General features: G+C 33.9%; 1 protein-coding gene across 1 annotated transcript in view; it reads left to right on the forward strand.

The window, feature by feature from the left end:
* Positions 1 to 15,889: 15,889 nt before the first annotated feature.
* Positions 15,890 to 19,942, forward strand: part of LOC111632087 (tetratricopeptide repeat protein 30A-like) — a 47,335-nt gene continuing 43,282 nt past the window's right edge. Inside the window, exons 1-4 of the mRNA XM_023376448.1 lie at positions 15,890 to 16,088; positions 18,158 to 18,367; positions 18,446 to 18,502; positions 18,579 to 18,647. Coding sequence (XP_023232216.1) covers positions 16,029 to 16,088; positions 18,158 to 18,367; positions 18,446 to 18,502; positions 18,579 to 18,647 — 396 coding nt within the window. The 5' untranslated portion in view covers positions 15,890 to 16,028. The remainder of the gene's footprint in view (positions 16,089 to 18,157; positions 18,368 to 18,445; positions 18,503 to 18,578; positions 18,648 to 19,942) is intronic.

The raw sequence follows: 19,942 nt of genomic DNA on the forward strand, positions 1-19,942 counted from the left end.
GGATCCTTAACGCCACCGAAAATCCCCAATCTTAGTATCAACATGTGATAGGTCTACTACCAAAATTGCAGGTCCTACAAACCCCTGCAACGATCCCCCCCTTCACGCCAATACAAACAGGTTCGCTATCCATTATTTTTCTCCCTATTCTTTACAAAAATTTCCATCTGTAATAACTCTAATCAAAATATCCTAGTATGGTAACTGGCTAATGTCGGTCCTGACCGTATGAACTTTGACCTCGAATAGGTACAGAAAGGCAAATAATAGCTCTCTCTCTCTCTCTGGTCACTATCCAGTTTCGACAATTACACTACATCTTCCTATCGCTTTAAAGATTTAGACGATTGATACTGGTTCCATCAGTTAAAAAAAAAAAAAAAAAATTGTGTGCTTGCACCATCCGTGGCGCGTGCTATGTCCGACTTGTTATCACGAGCGTGACTTTCGTGACGGGACGTAAGTTTTCTCACGTGCTTGGTGTTGGTTTTTGTCGAGAATCTACGTGATGCTCATAGTAGGTTAGTGTTAGTAAATTAAGGGATTGATACTCGGTTGTTATGCTTGAATGCAATATCTTTCGATTCAAATCGTAATTGCATATAATAATGGGGTGTTACGGTAAAGGGTTGGTGTACAATCGTATGTATTTCTGTCAGTTATCACTCATTGAATTACAAAATCTGATGGGGAGTGTTTTATCTGATATTATACAAGTTCTATGCATATTTACTTTTTATCTCCATCATCGGTATTTATGTTCTTCAATGTTTTCTTCGTTAAGAGGCCTTTCAAATCTCTTAATCTATCCATTAAGCATTCGATATATATAATCTACTTTCTCCCATTGAACTTGTTTGTTCTTTATCCCCCTATGAATAATTTCTAAACTTATCTAAACATATCTTTGCCTAAAGACTTTTAAATCACAAACTAAGATAAGGAAAAAAAATATATAAAAAAATTGGTATTAATATCTATAAAAAAAGATTCTTGTAATAATAAAGTTCAATCTCCGGTTAAATATATATATTAATTTTATTTTTTTATTTTTCTTATTCTCTAGACAACAAGAATCTCCTCGAAAGTACACTCGTAACGATAGATTAATAGACTACATTATATATGGTCCTTTCGCTATTATAACACCTAATAGTAGACTAGAAATCTTTAGAAAGTTGATAAACTCTAGAAATAAATCACTGCCATTATGAATTATAGATCCAGTTTTGTGGTTCCGCGATTTAATATAATGGAATCGTGAGCTATAGCTTATTGATTGTAGTTCTTTCAACTTAAACTCTTGATTCCGTCCGTTACACTCTACCACAAAAATCTTACACATAAAAGCATAAAAGGTTATATATTAAGTATTTATAATAAAGTTTATAATGTCTAATATAACTCTATTTTATATTATAATTTTTGAATTTAATTTAATCTATAATAATTTAAGACATTTGCAGTTTTAGTTTTCAACTGGTAGCTCGCGATCTTTTATGATGTTACAAGCTGTATTCGAGCGAATTATTAACTAAAATATCTTAAGAATTAATATTTAAACTATAATATAATAACATTATATGATTTTTTAATTTTTTAATCTAAATTATTATATATTTTTACGTAAAGAAGCGATTAAAGTAGCTGGATCTTTTAGGAAAACAACATGGCTAACAACCATCTACTTCTCAGTTTTATGTAAATAACTCTTTAATAATAAAGAATTTGAGCTGTGGAATGTAAAAAAAAGGATCTAAAAATTATATTTTGAGTGAAAAAAGCTACAAAATATCAAAATACTGTATTTGGGATCGTAGCAAATATATAAAGCATCCTTACAGAGGATGGATGCTTCGTATAAATCCTTACCTATATAAGCTTTATCTTTATATAATTAAACTACCACGATGCTTTTTATTTATATTTTTAATTTTCCAAAAAATAGAAAACACGTAAATAAAAATTTTCAAAAAAAAAAAAAAATTACTAGCACTATAAAGGTAAAGAAGTAATATAGATTTTAGCATAATTAATAGCCCTATAACCGAATAAATCCGGATTGAAGATGAAGAGGAGGAGAGAATGATCTTATCGGAAATGCCATCTGTACGCTCTCACGTGATCTGTGACGTAGTAATAACATCGGTCGAACAATGACAATGCCGCCATACACACATACAACGTACACACACCTGGTGTTGGCGAGGTGATGATAGGGAAAGGTTAGAGCTTTTCTCTTCTGCAATTACAGTTGTGAGTCGAAACTGCGATTGTTATCCATATGAGTGATGAGTAGAGAGCATTTGTACATTTGTTTTCCCAATGCTATCTTATACCCTTTAGTAGTATAAGTCAACAAGACAAAAATCGCTTCTCTAAATATATGCTTTATCATAACCCGTTATTTTCTATATTCTTCGAGTCATGAATAATCAAAGATCGCGTCCAGCTTGGCAATTTCTTTTAAATTTTTCTAAATTTAATTTTTGCTACATTTATTTTAAGAAATATTACACTAGTTTTCGAAGATTAAATAATATGTAATTTTTAAAAACTAACGATTAAGAATAACCTTTGAATAGTGAATTATCTCTCAAGTTGTTTCATCTCTGAATAGTGAGGGACCATTTACAAATTGACCTCTGTTTAGTGAGTGACCATTTAAACGTTGACCCCTGCTTAGTGAGTGACCATTTAAACGTTGACCCCTGCTTAGTGAGTGACCATTTAAACGTTGACCCCTGCTTAGTGAGTGACCATTTAAACGTTGACCCCTGCTTAGTGAGTGACCATTTAAACGTTGACCCCTGCTTAGTGAGTGACCATTTAAACGTTGACCCCTGCTTAGTGAGTGACCATTTAAACGTTGACCCCTGCTTAGTGAGTGACCATTTAAACGTTGACCCCTGCTTAGTGAGTGACCATTTAAACGTTGACCCCTGCTTAGTGAGTGACCATTTAAACGTTGACCCCTGCTTAGTGAGTGACCATTTAAACGTTGACCCCTGCTTAGTGAGTGACCATTTAAACGTTGACCCCTGCTTAGTGAGTGACCATTTAAACGTTGACCCCTGCTTAGTGAGTGACCATTTAAACGTTGACCCCTGCTTAGTGAGTGACCATTTAAACGTTGACCCCTGCTTAGTGAGTGACCATTTAAACGTTGACCCCTGCTTAGTGAGTGACCATTTAAACGTTGACCCCTGCTTAGTGAGTGACCATTTAAACGTTGACCCCTGCTTAGTGAGTGACCATTTAAACGTTGACCCCTGCTTAGTGAGTGACCATTTAAACGTTGACCCCTGCTTAGTGAGTGACCATTTAAACGTTGACCCCTGCTTAGTGAGTGACCATTTAAACGTTGACCCCTGCTTAGTGAGTGACCATTTAAACGTTGACCCCTGCTTAGTGAGTGACCATTTAAACGTTGACCCCTGCTTAGTGAGTGACCATTTAAACGTTGACCTCTGTTTAGTGAGTGACCATTTAAAGATTGACCTTTGTTTAGTAAGTGACCATTTAAAGGTTGATCTCTGTTTAGTGAGTGACCATCTACAAATTGACCTTTGTTTAGTAAGTGACCATTTAAACGTTGACCTCTGTTTAGTGAGTGACCATTTAAACGTTGACCCCTGATTAGTGAGTGAACATTTAAAGATTGACCTCTGCTTAGTGAGTGACCATTTGAAGTGGATGAAAGTAACTAATCGAAATCTAACCATAAATAGTGATTAACAATAATAATAAGTGACTCTTAAAACGCAACCTATAAAACTATAACTTTTTTAAAGTTGGCCTTGTGACCTTTGAATAGTAAACGAACTTTGAAGATTTGTTTCCGAATAACAAATAACCTTGCAAAATTAGCCGTAAATAGCGAATAATCTTCAAAATTATCCCCGTGTTTTACGACTGATGAGTGTTCCTATCAATTTATTCTCTAATTAAAAAAAAAATTTTTTTTGATTTAAAGAGGATACTTTAAACACGCACACACGTAAAAATTCATTTAAGAAACGAGTCGCAAATATTAAAAAAAAAAATTAAATANGCTTAGTGAGTGACCATTTAAACGTTGACCCCTGCTTAGTGAGTGACCATTTAAACGTTGACCCCTGCTTAGTGAGTGACCATTTAAACGTTGACCCCTGCTTAGTGAGTGACCATTTAAACGTTGACCCCTGCTTAGTGAGTGACCATTTAAACGTTGACCCCTGCTTAGTGAGTGACCATTTAAACGTTGACCCCTGCTTAGTGAGTGACCATTTAAACGTTGACCCCTGCTTAGTGAGTGACCATTTAAACGTTGACCCCTGCTTAGTGAGTGACCATTTAAACGTTGACCCCTGCTTAGTGAGTGACCATTTAAACGTTGACCCCTGCTTAGTGAGTGACCATTTAAACGTTGACCCCTGCTTAGTGAGTGACCATTTAAACGTTGACCCCTGCTTAGTGAGTGACCATTTAAACGTTGACCCCTGCTTAGTGAGTGACCATTTAAACGTTGACCCCTGCTTAGTGAGTGACCATTTAAACGTTGACCCCTGCTTAGTGAGTGACCATTTAAACGTTGACCCCTGCTTAGTGAGTGACCATTTAAACGTTGACCCCTGCTTAGTGAGTGACCATTTAAACGTTGACCCCTGCTTAGTGAGTGACCATTTAAACGTTGACCCCTGCTTAGTGAGTGACCATTTAAACGTTGACCCCTGCTTAGTGAGTGACCATTTAAACGTTGACCCCTGCTTAGTGAGTGACCATTTAAACGTTGACCCCTGCTTAGTGAGTGACCATTTAAACGTTGACCCCTGCTTAGTGAGTGACCATTTAAACGTTGACCCCTGCTTAGTGAGTGACCATTTAAACGTTGACCCCTGCTTAGTGAGTGACCATTTAAACGTTGACCCCTGCTTAGTGAGTGACCATTTAAACGTTGACCCCTGCTTAGTGAGTGACCATTTAAACGTTGACCCCTGCTTAGTGAGTGACCATTTAAACGTTGACCCCTGCTTAGTGAGTGACCATTTAAACGTTGACCCCTGCTTAGTGAGTGACCATTTAAACGTTGACCCCTGCTTAGTGAGTGACCATTTAAACGTTGACCCCTGCTTAGTGAGTGACCATTTAAACGTTGACCCCTGCTTAGTGAGTGACCATTTAAACGTTGACCCCTGCTTAGTGAGTGACCATTTAAACGTTGACCCCTGCTTAGTGAGTGACCATTTAAACGTTGACCCCTGCTTAGTGAGTGACCATTTAAACGTTGACCCCTGCTTAGTGAGTGACCATTTAAACGTTGACCCCTGCTTAGTGAGTGACCATTTAAACGTTGACCCCTGCTTAGTGAGTGACCATTTAAACGTTGACCCCTGCTTAGTGAGTGACCATTTAAACGTTGACCCCTGCTTAGTGAGTGACCATTTAAACGTTGACCCCTGCTTAGTGAGTGACCATTTAAACGTTGACCCCTGCTTAGTGAGTGACCATTTAAACGTTGACCCCTGCTTAGTGAGTGACCATTTAAACGTTGACCCCTGCTTAGTGAGTGACCATTTAAACGTTGACCCCTGCTTAGTGAGTGACCATTTAAACGTTGACCCCTGCTTAGTGAGTGACCATTTAAACGTTGACCCCTGCTTAGTGAGTGACCATTTAAACGTTGACCCCTGCTTAGTGAGTGACCATTTAAACGTTGACCCCTGCTTAGTGAGTGACCATTTAAACGTTGACCCCTGCTTAGTGAGTGACCATTTAAACGTTGACCCCTGCTTAGTGAGTGACCATTTAAACGTTGACCCCTGCTTAGTGAGTGACCATTTAAACGTTGACCCCTGCTTAGTGAGTGACCATTTAAACGTTGACCCCTGCTTAGTGAGTGACCATTTAAACGTTGACCCCTGCTTAGTGAGTGACCATTTAAACGTTGACCCCTGCTTAGTGAGGGACCATTTAAACGTTGACCTCTGTTTAGTGAGTGACCATTTAAAGATTGACCTTTGTTTAGTAAGTGACCATTTAAAGGTTGATCTCTGTTTAGTGAGTGACCATCTACAAATTGACCTTTGTTTAGTAAGTGACCATTTAAACGTTGACCTCTGTTTAGTGAGTGACCATTTAAAGAGTGACCTTTGTTTAGTAAGTGACCATTTAAACGTTGACCTCTGTTTAGTAAGTGACCATTTAAAGGTTGACCTCTGTTTAGTAAATGTCCATTTAAAGGTTGACCTCTGTTTAGTGAGTGACCATTTAAAGACTGACCTTTGTTTAGTAAGTGACCATTTAAAGGTTAATCTCTGTTTAGTGAGTGACCATTTAAACGTTGACCTCTGTTTAGTAAGTGACCATTTAAAGATTGACCTTTGTTTAGTAAGTGACCATTTAAAGGTTGATCTCTGTTTAGTGAGTGACCATTTAAAGATTGACCTCTGTTTAGTGAGTGACCATTTAAACGTTGACCTCTGTTTAGTGAGTGACCATTTAAAGATTGACCTTTGTTTAGTAAGTGACCATTTAAAGGTTGATCTCTGTTTAGTGAGTGACCATTTAAAGATTGACCTCTGTTTAGTGAGTGACCATTTAAACGTTGACCCCTGATTAGTGAGTGAACATTTAAAGATTGACCTCTGCTTAGTGAGTGACCATTTGAAGTGGATGAAAGTAACTAATCGAAATCTAACCATAAATAGTGATTAACAATAATAATAAGTGACTCTTAAAACGCAACCTATAAAACTATAACTTTTTTAAAGTTGGCCTTGTGACCTTTGAATAGTAAACGAACTTTGAAGATTTGTTTCCGAATAACAAATAACCTTGCAAAATTAGCCGTAAATAGCGAATAATCTTCAAAATTATCCCCGTGTTTTACGACTGATGAGTGTTCCTATCAATTTATTCTCTAATTAAAAAAAAAATTTTTTTTGATTTAAAGAGGATACTTTAAACACGCACACACGTAAAAATTCATTTAAGAAACGAGTCGCAAATATTAAAAAAAAAAATTAAATAATTATTTAAAAAGGGGGAAAAAACTTAATTCTTAAAACTCAGTAGAATAATGCAATTGATACTGTACTGAGAATGGCATTTGCGAATATGCCATGCATTAAAATGATGAATGCCACTATGGTAACAGCTGACAACCTCATTTGTTTAAACGATCAAAAATTGCACAACCAACTTCCAAGAAACTAATCTCTTTGCATGGGTATAACACGCGACTCTTATGGCAAAAAGTTTTCCTATGACCATAGCACCTAATTCGTCTCTAATCGTAAACATCGTCACAAAAGAAAATAATAATAATAATTATTATTATTAAATTATCATTTAAACTCTATACTTTTAAACGGGGGCGTATTAAAATTTTAATGTCAAATTCTTTATACCTTCATTCGTTTGGGTGTGGCCAAACATAAATTAATCGAATTTTGTATGAATTAATACCGAGATGGATTTATATCAATCAAGAGGGATATACACCGAGATATTAATTGGCAATTTTCAATATTCACTCGCGTAATCAATCGTTCAGAGAGATTCTATTAATCTATGGCTTTTTTCGATCGTTCGATCGCGATCTACTCTTTTGAAACTTGAAATTTCATTCCAAAGATCTACCGGATTATTCAACCGGCTATATATATTAAGGCTAATTAATAATCGGATAGAAAGCAATTTGGCTAGAGAGGTGGGCGGTTTAAGTCTCTATCTCATGATAAATTTAATAATTAAAAATGTATATTCTAGAGAGAGGAATAACGTTTCCATCCCTCAACCTGTAGACGGAGATCGAGTGGAGAAAATCGAAAATATCGTAACTTTTGGCCCTTCCACCTTCCAAAAAAAGGATATTTAGGGCGCATTTTGTTTTTGTCGGCGATAGGATTACACGACGAGATAATTTTATATTAAAAAGGAAACAAAACAGAAACCATTAGTGGGGGTTGTTTTTTTTATCTCTTGGCATCACGACTACAAAACGAGTTGGAGCAATTTACTCGAGATTTTTAGACTCTCACAGGGCGTTGTATGATTTCGAGATGGGTGGTCTGTGACGAGGGAATAGCTCCTGCTTGTAATTCCATCTGCATTGATACAATTACGTTTGTCTGCGATAACCTTTTGATTGCTCGACAGACGTTTTAGTTATTTTTCAATTCCATTGATTCCGATATATTGTCTGTACGCGAGATTTTTTTTTAGAAAATCTTCTCTTAGATAATGTATACTACACGAACTCTACTTACCTTCTGCACTAAATATGTATCTGTATAATTATTCGTGCCACATCTTTCGACCAAACTACTTTCTCTTTTCTTCTTCTTCTTCTTCTTCGATTTTCCAGATATCTCTCTTATCCTTTTTATATATTTATTAAATTCGTTTTCTTCTCGAATTACATTTCATGCCTTTCCATCATTTATTTATTTTTTATCTACTTTTTCTCTACATTTTCTTAGGAATTACCACAGAAATATGTGATGATTGTTTTCCTTTTTTTTTGTGTGTCTGTTCTTTGTTTCGTGGCGTAATTTTGAGAGGTAATTATGTGTCTTCCTCGACACTTTTGGCACATTTTTAAGCGTTAATCTGGCGTTTTGTACCACATTTTTGTATGTTTTTTCCATACGTCTTTGAGGTTTAATTATACGACTTGCAATTCATTTATGTTCGATCATTACTTTTTTCGGCATGTTTTTGTGGCACAATCTTACATTTTTCTAAACATTTTTATAGAAAAGTCACCTATTCCAGTACATTTTTGTAGAAAAATTTACCTTTTCCGGTACATTTTTGTAGAAAAATCACCTTTTCTGGTATATTTTTGTAGAAAAATCACCTTTTCTGGTACATTTTTGTAGAAAAATTTACCTTTTCCGGTACATTTTTGTAGAAAAATCACCTTTTCTGGTATATTTTTGTAGAAAAATCACCTTTTCTGGTACATTTTTGTAGAAAAATCACCTTTTCCGGTACATTTTTGTAGAAAAATCACCTTTTCTGGTACATTTGTGCGGTACAATTACACCATTTTTCCTCACTCTTTTCTGACGTAATCTGACATTTTCCGGCTTATTTTCGAAAACATAATCACAAATCTTTTCGGCACAACAACAAATTTCCCTAACAAACGGAATAATAATAATAATAATCATGGAGCATTTTCGACTGAAATTTCCTTTCGGAATTCACGAAAAAAAATCGAGTAAATCGAAGATGCTTGTTATTCTATACCAGTTAAAAAGTTATTCTCATTCAACATTTATCAGTATATATCAATTATAAAAGACTTATATAGTACAACTCATGGCTATAAATTATAAAAGTCTCCTAATGTATCATGTGAAAAAATATTTTGTTACATAAGATTACGTTGTTACTAAGAAACAAGATAGATCTATCAACGGTTTGAAAATATTAACGGGACAAAAATATCAGAGATTTCTTTTTTTTTTCCCCCTCTCTTCGTATTCTAATATTGGTCGAATACACGGATATTGATTTTCGATACGGTCAACAGCTACGAAAAATATACGAAAATGCGTCAAGTTAGAGGAATTTTTCAAGTTATCCTCTCGATTTTAATAAAATTTTCCTTCAAATTTCATTGTTTTCAAGTAATTGAAGCATTTTTTTTATATTTAAACGCGTATAAAACCTTTAAAACAATATAAGAAACGTATATAAGTTGAATTGATGTAAAAATTAACATGTAATTTCTATACAGTCGATCCCTCTATAACACTGTTGATTATTTCGTTTTATACGAATTCCACGTTGTACGAGTCATTTAGATTTTACAAATAAGTGAGCCGTTCACAGCCCGGCACACGTATTTGTAAAATATAAGTGACTCGTACAACGTGGAATTCGTATAAAACGGAATAATCGACAGTGTTATAGGGGGGATCGAATGTATTATCCTATGCAGAATGGAAAGAGAGAGAGATAGCTGATTCCTGTTAAGGTTTATGATTATATTTAATTGCTTAAGGAAAATAGGGAAAATATGCAATAAGGATAGAGAATTTTTCTTGTTTTTCTTCTATATTAACGACAAAAATTTGAGTTTTAAATTGACAAAATAAAGAAATTTTTTTACAGATTTATAAACCTTATAACAGTCTTATATCTAAAATTATAATTAAATTATGAATAATTTTATACGTTTAAATAATTAATGTATAATTTTATACCTTTATTTGTCTTAAAATCTAGAATTTAATTCTGTTATAATTATAAAAAAAACTAGTTTTTTAATACTTAAAACAGACCCCCTAAAGGTGACTTTTATACGATAATATTTGATTATTTTTTTAAATTTATGAGTAAAAATTAATTTAAAATGATAAAAAAAATATATAAATAAATTATAAAAATTAATAAAAGATAAATATTGACTATTCTTAACTATTTTTGTACGTATCTGATCGACTATTCGTCATACAATCTATGAATAAAACTAAAAATAATCGATTTAATATAATAAAAAATAGAAAAAAATAGATATTTTTAAATAATAATAATAAAAAAATATATGATTTTATCTTCCAATTACTTAATTATAATTATTTTTTAACATAATTTATAGTTATGTGTACACGAAACGGGTTTAAGATGATGAGGATGATAATGATAATGATGATTATTTATATAGATGAGATTTGTTAATTGTAATAAATTATCTACGTGTAGAATTATTTTATGGAAGTTTTTTTTAAATACGAATTTAAATATATAAAAAAAAAATAAATAAATTAAGTTCAATTTATGAGCAACGAGAAGGGGGGAAGTATATTATGTTGCGGTTCTGTAGTATAATTAACATAATTCGTATCTATATTTAACTACTATAATTAGTATAATTTATAGATTTATGCAATTTCTATGATGTCTTTAATATAATTTATAGTAATTTAGGATATTTTCTATAGTAAATTTACTAAAAATCTTGATTTGTTTTAATACAGTCGACCCCCCATAACACTGTTGATTATTCCGTTTTATATGAATTCTATGTTGTACGAGTCACTTAGATTTTACAAATACGTAAGCCGTTCACAGTCCGGCACAGATATTTGTAAAATCTAAGTGACTCGTACTACATGGAATTCATATAAAACGGAATTATCAACAGTGTTATAGTGGAGTCGACTGTATCTCACTCCTATACTTTTGAATGGAGGAGTTTGTTTTATATGTAGTTTAGTGGTAAATAGAAAATTCACAATTTTTTCGTGCTTAAAATGCCTTTATTTTCCACGGAAACGGTGAAGAAATAACCGCAAATATTGTTATAATGTTATTTCTACGAGAGCAATGTAAAAAGCAGTGTACTTAGTAGTGTATTTCTATGGATAAACGGAGAAAATATAGTTATTCTATAGATTAATTAATATAAAGCCTATTATTATTATAACGAAATTAATCAAAATACAGTTATCTGCAATGGAAAACTGTATTCATTGTACAATTTTTCAACCACAAGCTACAGTAAGAATTAAATAATAATAATAAAATTGTATATTAACTAAAACATTCTTAAATTATTGAGAAAAATCGTAAGAATTCACATTAAATTATATACATTCGAACCTCTAAACAACTGTCAGTGACTAGAAAAAAAATGGCCGCTTTTTAAAAGTAACCGTTGTTGCGGGTGATCGTTATTGAAGATTCTACTGTACGTTTAATATTATTATTTTTAATGTTACAATGATTCATGTTCTTAAAGCGTAGAATATAAATATACACAATGAAAGCTTTATTCAACTCGGCTTTATTAATGAAGCATGAAATTATAGTTTTATTTTCAGATAATATTTGTTTTTTTTTTTTTTTTTAATTTTTATGAATAATGTAAATGTTTTTCTTATATTTTACTCTTTTTTCAGCTGTAAATTGAGAAATTCTAACATATTTTTGCTGAAATTTTGCCATTTTGATTCATTAAATAATTTATTGTATAATTAAATTGATTTAAAAAGTTGGCAACATTGCGGTTTGATATATTTGTGTCTCCATCTATTGAGAAAAAGTTAATTTATTAGGAAAGACATTTTGGATTATTATTATTATTTTTATTTTTACTTCGCCAGACGTGACTGCAATAAGAAACATTTAAATTACACTTAATTTTTTAATAATTTAGGTTAATGGATAATATAGAATTAACGATTTACCTAAATAAGTAAATAGAGTAGAACATGGAAGTATTGTATTTCAATTTTAACTCCTTAATTGAATGCCAATATCTGATATTTTAATCGTAAATTGAACGTTTAAAAATTTTTATCTAAATATATAATTTATTTTTATAACTTTTAATTAGATAAGGATGCTAAATGATAAATTTAAGAATATTTTAAAAGATAAATAACATTAAATGTCCTCTTTATACACGCGCCTACCAGAAGTCGCGGGTTTGAGCCTTACCAAAAGGCTGGTCACGTGAAGTTTTTCGAGTTTTCTTAATGGGCTTTCTTCACCATTCGTTCTCGGATCTCTCGGAGCGGGGGGACTGACACTTTAAACCGGTGGTTTTCGACCGTGGTACCGCGAAATACTGTGCCGAACAGTCCCTAAATAATTCTTACGTTTATTACTACAGATACAAAGAGCGCAGTAACTCTACACCGATAAGGAAGTAGAATGCCTCATCATCTTGAAGGTACCGCCATTACGAAAACATTGCCTTAACCGCCAGGCCATCCGACCGATCCATTTTGTTGTCGCTTCTCTTAAGGAGATAAAGTGCTTAGAACACACGAATTTTATCAAAAATACAAATTCGATTCTTATATAAATCACATTCCAATTCAAATATAAATTCAAAATTTAAATAGAAAAATATTTAACCTCATTCAGAGCCAAATACAGTTTTGCTTTTAGTTTGAATTTTGTGGTATGGAAAATACGATTTATTTACTATTTAAATGTTTATTTAACCGAACTGTTTATTATTTTACCACCATATCAATTGTTATAATACAATATATAATCGTAGAAATAGGAATACACGAAAAAACAGCCTTTTTTCCCCTTTAAATAATATAATATAAATAAAAAAAAAACACCCCGATAATCAAAGTACATTGTAAATGTTTTACTTCTATAGAATTTTATTATTATTGAAATTTTTTTTCTAAATAAAATATAAGCATAAATTTAAATCTAAATTATATAATAATAATAATAATAATTTATGTTTTTTTTCGTAAATTATAACATAGGACCACAACTTTATAAATTCGTTGTTTGCATGTTTCTATTCATTCGTTCATTTATTAAATATTAATAATTCTGTATTGACTTATTGTTATTCGAGTGCATTTAATGGAATAATAAAATCGATGAGGTTTGGCACAAACCACAAATATATTTGACAAAGATAAACGTGCATTCTATTCAAATCAAATGCGACATCTTTATATTGTCATAGCCAAACGTTAGAGACAACAAACAGAAATCGTCACGTTATATGGCCGCTTGCCAATTTTTCATTAATTTTGATTGGTCGATGCTACGACATTTTTTTCCGATTTAAAAAATTTTTTCTGCTTCAAAAGTGCTAAAAGGGCTTTTTATTACGATTAAATCGTACTAATGACGATTTTCCTCGGGTCCGACGAGCACCGAAGGATGAAACCCAAGATTGCCCACTCAAAATCGGCCATTGCGATGATTCTTGTATGGCAATCGATACGACATTTTTAGATTTTCTTTTGATTCTTAATTACAATTTAACACTTTAAATTCTCAATTTTTAAAGCCTAAATTGATCTCATTAGTTAAATATTTCAAAGTCTTGTATTTAAAATTCATATTAGCGAGGTTGCGGCCGAATTTTTCTTCTCTTAAACGTCGAACGTCGAACGTCGAGCGCCGCTATCTTGTAAGCAACGCTCGACGTTCGACGTTCACGTTTTAGACATGAAAACTTCGGCCGCAACCTCGCTAATTTGAATTTTTTATGATCTTGCGAATTACCCTAATCGATAATCCGGTAATCCGCCGAAAAGTATTGGATAATAATCCGGTGTGCTTTCTAACGGCCGGTTAGCCGAGGCAATGCGTCGGCTAAGGACGAGAAATGCTGGCAAACTCCCGAAAATCTTTCGTGAGTGGTCCGTTCGGATTTGTTGGACCCATCCCTCACCATCCGGCCGCCATATTGTGGGCCTGGCTGAACCCGTAATGGGCTCACTCAGGAAGGCCTTCTTAGTGCCACGGGGCGGAGAGAATTAAAATACATATATAAAGGAAAATATCTTTGAAGCACGCATCGGGTTCTGATGGCCTGTATAATGCCGCGCGATGGTTTCTAAACCGTCGGTGGTTTCGTGTAATCGTTGAAGATGGATTAATCGATGGTTACATCTGACCATAGTCTTAACTTTTTTGTCTTTTTGCTCTTTTCGTCCCGAAGCCACTAAGAGGACCTTTACATTTAAACGTGTTCTCGTGGATTCGAACAGGTGTACTGGGGAAGTCGGGTTTTCTAGCAAAAATTTAACTAAAATATGTAACGTAACAAAATATGTTCAATTCTGAAAATTAATTTAATTAGAATTATTCACTTACTTTCCAGAACTTACTTAATGACGGTAGCAGCCAATTTATGATTTTGAACTTATGGCGACACTAAGCACGAGTGGAAAATACCTGCAGAGTACGACTGTTTTTTGTGGCAAAGGGGACTTTTGAGATTCGTCGTAAGTGAGTAACTGTGCAGCGAATGCGATTTGGGGCCGAAAATTTAATTCCGAAAGGACCATTTTATCCTTCCCGATTTTGTACGATAGGGAAGGACACAGTCTTCCATTAAATACGTTCATTTTTTATGTCGACTGTTCCCAGTAAATCTGTTCGAGTGACATAAACAAACTAAGCATGCTTTGTTGTTCACACGTTGGTCGCAAGTAAAACGCGCATTGTCTAGTGAGCGTTTGGGTTTCCATAAGGTGACCAGTGAGTGAGCTCCAAGCAGCATCGAAAGCATTCGCGTAAGGATCTGTTTTTGAAGCATTCGTGCCGTTATGGGGAAGATGGTCAAGAATTTTTGAGTTTCATCATCACTTTCAACCCGAAATCAAGAAATAATCCACGATATGGAAGCATATAGTTCTATCAGCAGAAAGTTCAAGCGTCAACAAGTGCTGGAAAGAGTTTGGCGATTCTTTTGGAATATTTGTGGTTATTTGCACCCGAAGTTCTCACCAAAAAAGTGAATGCCGACGCTTTTCTACGGCAATACGCTCCCGCAGTTGCATCGTTGCAGAAGTAAAAAGCTTTGGCCCAGCCGCTCTACAGACTAGACTACGTCCTCTCACAGTTCCATCTTTTTCCATAATTGAAGAAGCACTTTACAATGAAACGTTACCAGTCGGACGACAAGATTCAAGCCGAAGTTTATAAATGGCTATACCAATTATAGAGATTAGGTGTTTTCATCACGGGCTTGTACTGCACTGGGATAAATGTGTCCTCAAAAACGGTGACTATGTTAAGATGGCAACCTACCACTTTGGCGAACCCGAATCCGGACGTGTCGAAAAATTCCCAAGAAGTTTTCGGGGGGGGAGAGATCCAACCGAATATGTCGGCCTCCCCATTGTGGGCCTGGCCAAACTCATAATAGGCTTGCTTGAAAGAGGCCCTCTTAGTGCCCACAGGGCGGAAAGAGTTAAAAAAAAAGCTCTATGTAATTAATAAAAGTCAACAAAACATTTTAATTTTAATTATATTAATAATTGTTTATTTATATTTATTATTAATTTAACATAATCCGCAAGAAATATTTTAAATAAATTATTTCTTTTTCCTTAACGGTAGATGTATAAAATAATCCTATTGGTTGATGTTTTGTAAACAGAAAGTGTTGCCAACGAAAACAAATACCATCGGACTGGCGTGGTTACCGTAATGTGACATATTACTTAGAAGATCGTAGAAGAGATAGATTAATGTTTTAGAGTTAAATATATAGAAAAATTATCGTGTAGATTGATTAAAGATTAGAAATGGCCATCGGTAGTGCAAAAATGCGCGATGGAGAATATACTAAAGTTATTTACACAATGGTAAATGTTATTTTGTTATTTTTAATCGGATCTTTTGAATTTTTAAGATGATTTAAGGGTTAATGTTTATCTAGGTAGTCCAAGATGGCCGCACAGTGGGGACCCACGTTCTAACCTAACCTAACCTATTCTNTATAAATGGCTATACCAATTATAGAGATTAGGTGTTTTCATCACGGGCTTGTACTGCACTGGGATAAATGTGTCCTCAAAAACGGTGACTATGTTAAAAAGTTGAGAAAAACGAGCCGTTGAAAGTGCCACGTCACTTAATTGTATAGACAACTTGCATGTGACGTATTGTGGTGCCGGATGTACTGTACGTGATTGCGTATGTGCGTTTTGTCTGGCGCCATATTTGTGACGTTTCCATTCCGTTATAACGTCATCTGATACATAACTGAGTAACTAAACTTTAAATGAGGGAAGGTGCAAACTTTGAGTGTTTCACCTAATGAAAGGATAAGATGTAAGAAATTTTTAAAACAGAATAAAACAAACTCGACAATCAGAAGGAAAAAATTATCACACCACTTACAAGTGATGCCGTGCAATCAGAATCGGATCTACATAGGAACTTTTTTTTCTTAATACTCTTTTCGTCCTGCCGGCACTAAGAGGGCCTCTTATAACAGGCCCATTATGGGTTCGGCCAGGCCCACAATGGGGCGACCGGGTGGTGAGGAACGATGCCCGACATATCCGAACGGACTATCCCCCGAAAAATTCCTGGGATTCCTTGACCTGTCTCGATTCGATCCCGGGTCCCCCAGAGCGGTAGGCTGCCACCTTGACCGCTCGGCCATCCGGCCTTCTACATAGGGACTAATAGGGCTTAAGCCCTGGGCCCCAAGTGTCAAGGGCCCACAAAAATTAAATTATTATCATAAATTTTTATTACTTTTTCATTAACAATGAGCACTTATCGTAAAAAATAGTTAATAATAATAATAATAATAATTTATGTTTTTTTTCGTAAATTATAACATAGGACCACAACTTTATAAATTCGTTGTTTGCATGTTTCTATTCATTCGTTCATTTATTAAATATTAATAATTCTGTATTGACTTATTGTTATTCGAGTGCATTTAATGGAATAATAAAATCGATGAGGTTTGGCACAAACCACAAATATATTTGACAAAGATAAACGTGCATTCTATTCAAATCAAATGCGACATCTTTATATTGTCATAGCCAATCGTTAGAGACAACAAACAGAAATCGTCACGTTATATGGCCGCTTGCCAATTTTTCATTAATTTTGATTGGTCGATGCTACGACATTTTTTTCCGATTTAAAAAATTTTTCTGCTTCAAAAGTGCTAAAAGGGCTTTTTATTACGATTAAATCGTACTAATGACGATTTTCCTCGGGTCCGACGAGCACCGAAGGATGAAACCCAAGATTGCCCACTCAAAATCGGCCATTGCGATGATTCTTGTATGGCAATCGATACGACATTTTTAGATTTTCTTTTGATTCTTAATTACAATTTAACACTTTAAATTCTCAATTTTTAAAGCCTAAATTGATCTCATTAGTTAAATATTTCAAAGTCTTGTAATTTAATTTAATAGCGAGGTTGCGGCCGAAGTTTTCATGTTTTAGTTGAANAATTGATCTGTCATCAATTTTCTGCGACCCCCCAAATGTTTTTCATGACCCCCACTTTGAGAATCATTGGTCTAGAGCAAGCAAAATGCAATGCATCTTGCTCTCAACATCATTGTTGTTCTGAAAACGCTTCCTTTGCAGTTTCTTCTTCAGTATAAGGAACAAGTGAAGGTCACATGGTGCCAGATCAGAACCGTAAGGTACTGAAGACATTATTGTGTGGCTGTAGCAGTGTGCAGGTGTTGTGTTATTGCCCAACAAAAATGACACTCATTCGAGACCTAGATGCTTTTTCTTGATGGCTGATTTCAGTTTGTAGAAGGATGCACAGTAATGAGCAGCATTGACAGTCCTTCCATATGCAAGTAATTTCACAAGGAAAACTTCTTTGACATTCAGAAAACAGTCAAGATCTTTCCTTCTTGTATTTGTGCAATTTTTTTTTCAGTCTCGTGCGTGTTTGTCTCTTCTGGCTTACTGTTATACGTTCGTTCAAGATTTTGTTAACTCTGCAAATTGTTACGAACAGTTATGTGCATTATGTCCGGAGATCGACGACTATAAATTATATTATGCCCAGGCTCTGTATCAGGCTTGCTTATATCAAGAAGCAATGAAAGTTACTTGTCAAATAGATAATCCTGCTTATCAAACAAAAGTAAGCATTATGATTAAATATATATTTTCTCTTATTTTATAAAAATAATTTATTAATGATTACATTTTTTATTGACAGATAGTCAAGTTACAAGGTGCTATTAAATATGGAGAAGAAGATTTAAGTGCTGCGAAAGTAAGAAAACTATTTTTTATGGATGAAAATTAATTGTTATATTTATTGTTCTATAATAATTATATTTATAATTTAGAGTTTAGTTGACCAATGCCCTACAGATGATCCAGATACTGAAGTTAATTTAGGCTGTCTCTTATACAAGGTAAATGTAATATTACAGAATCTTGATTTAAAATTGAGGAGATCAATCAATTTAGTGGTCTGGTATTAAGACAAGAATTTGTTTACAAGAATGTGATATACACAAAATGATAGCCCATCTGTCCTCTATTTTTCAATGTAACCACCATCTGCATTTACTGGTATACCATTACCTCACATTCCCTTGTGAAGAAGGTTATGTCGTAGGGGTTGCCAAAGTGGTTGGTATCTACCTTGGGGGTCGATATAACATTATTGGGGGGTTGATTGAAAAATTGTAACTAAAAATCACAAATATAACTACACATATTATTATGCTTTTGAATATTGTTTCAATGAATTTAATAGTACAGCTGTGACAATAGTACAATATGTGTAATATTGCTACGATCAAGTCACACAGGACAGACGAAAATTGCTGAGTCCGTGCTCTGGTTCTTACGTAGTACATGTCAATCATTCACAGCATTCATAAGCTTGTGTCTGATTTGCAGTATGCTAACATTATTAGCACCTCTACAGCCGTTTTTAAGCCACTGTTCGTTTAATTTTAGTATTTCACATATATACAATAAATGCAAAACATGTAAAATTGAAAGAAATGTATTAAAATAGTAAGAGTTTTTTGTTTTGCTTGTAACACAAACTTTTTGGAGGGGTCTATGTGAAGTTTCAAAAAGTTGTAGGGGGTTGACAATCAAAACAGTTTAGCAACCCCTGGTCTAGAGCAGTGTTTCTCAAGGTTTTTGGTTCATGACCCCCCCACTTTAAAATTTTAAAGGACCCCCTGAAGAATGGGTATGTGTAGAAAAACATCCTGAAGCGGGGATTAATTTAAATTCAGAAGGACTTAATTTCTTTTGTTTAATTGCATTGAAACACTCATAATTTTAATAGCAGATTTATTTTTAGTATCATTAAAAATTAATAACTTATCTTTGGTACATCTTTGAACTAAATATTCTATGTATATGTTTTGACATTAACTTAACTAATTGAGTTTACTAAACATATTTTAAATTAAATTTAATGTGATGGGTGAGCCTGCTTATTTTGGCACAATAAGTTAAACCTGGGTTTAATATCAGTCGGTGCAGGTCTCATAGCAATTTCTATGTTGCAAAGATGAGAGTGCTGCTTTGTTTTGATGTTGGTCATTACTGAAAATGCCATTTTGCATAAATAAGAGGTTGCAAATTGTAAGAGAACTGCCATTGCTAATTCAGAGAGTAGCGAATACTCTGCTTTCACACTAAGCCAAAAAGGATCTACTATTTCTAAACATGAATCCATAGT

Source organism: Centruroides sculpturatus, unplaced genomic scaffold (assembly GCF_000671375.1).
Source record: "Centruroides sculpturatus isolate CEXI.00-Female unplaced genomic scaffold, Cexi_2.0 scaffold806, whole genome shotgun sequence".
Taxonomy (NCBI): Eukaryota; Metazoa; Arthropoda; class Arachnida; order Scorpiones; family Buthidae; genus Centruroides; species Centruroides sculpturatus.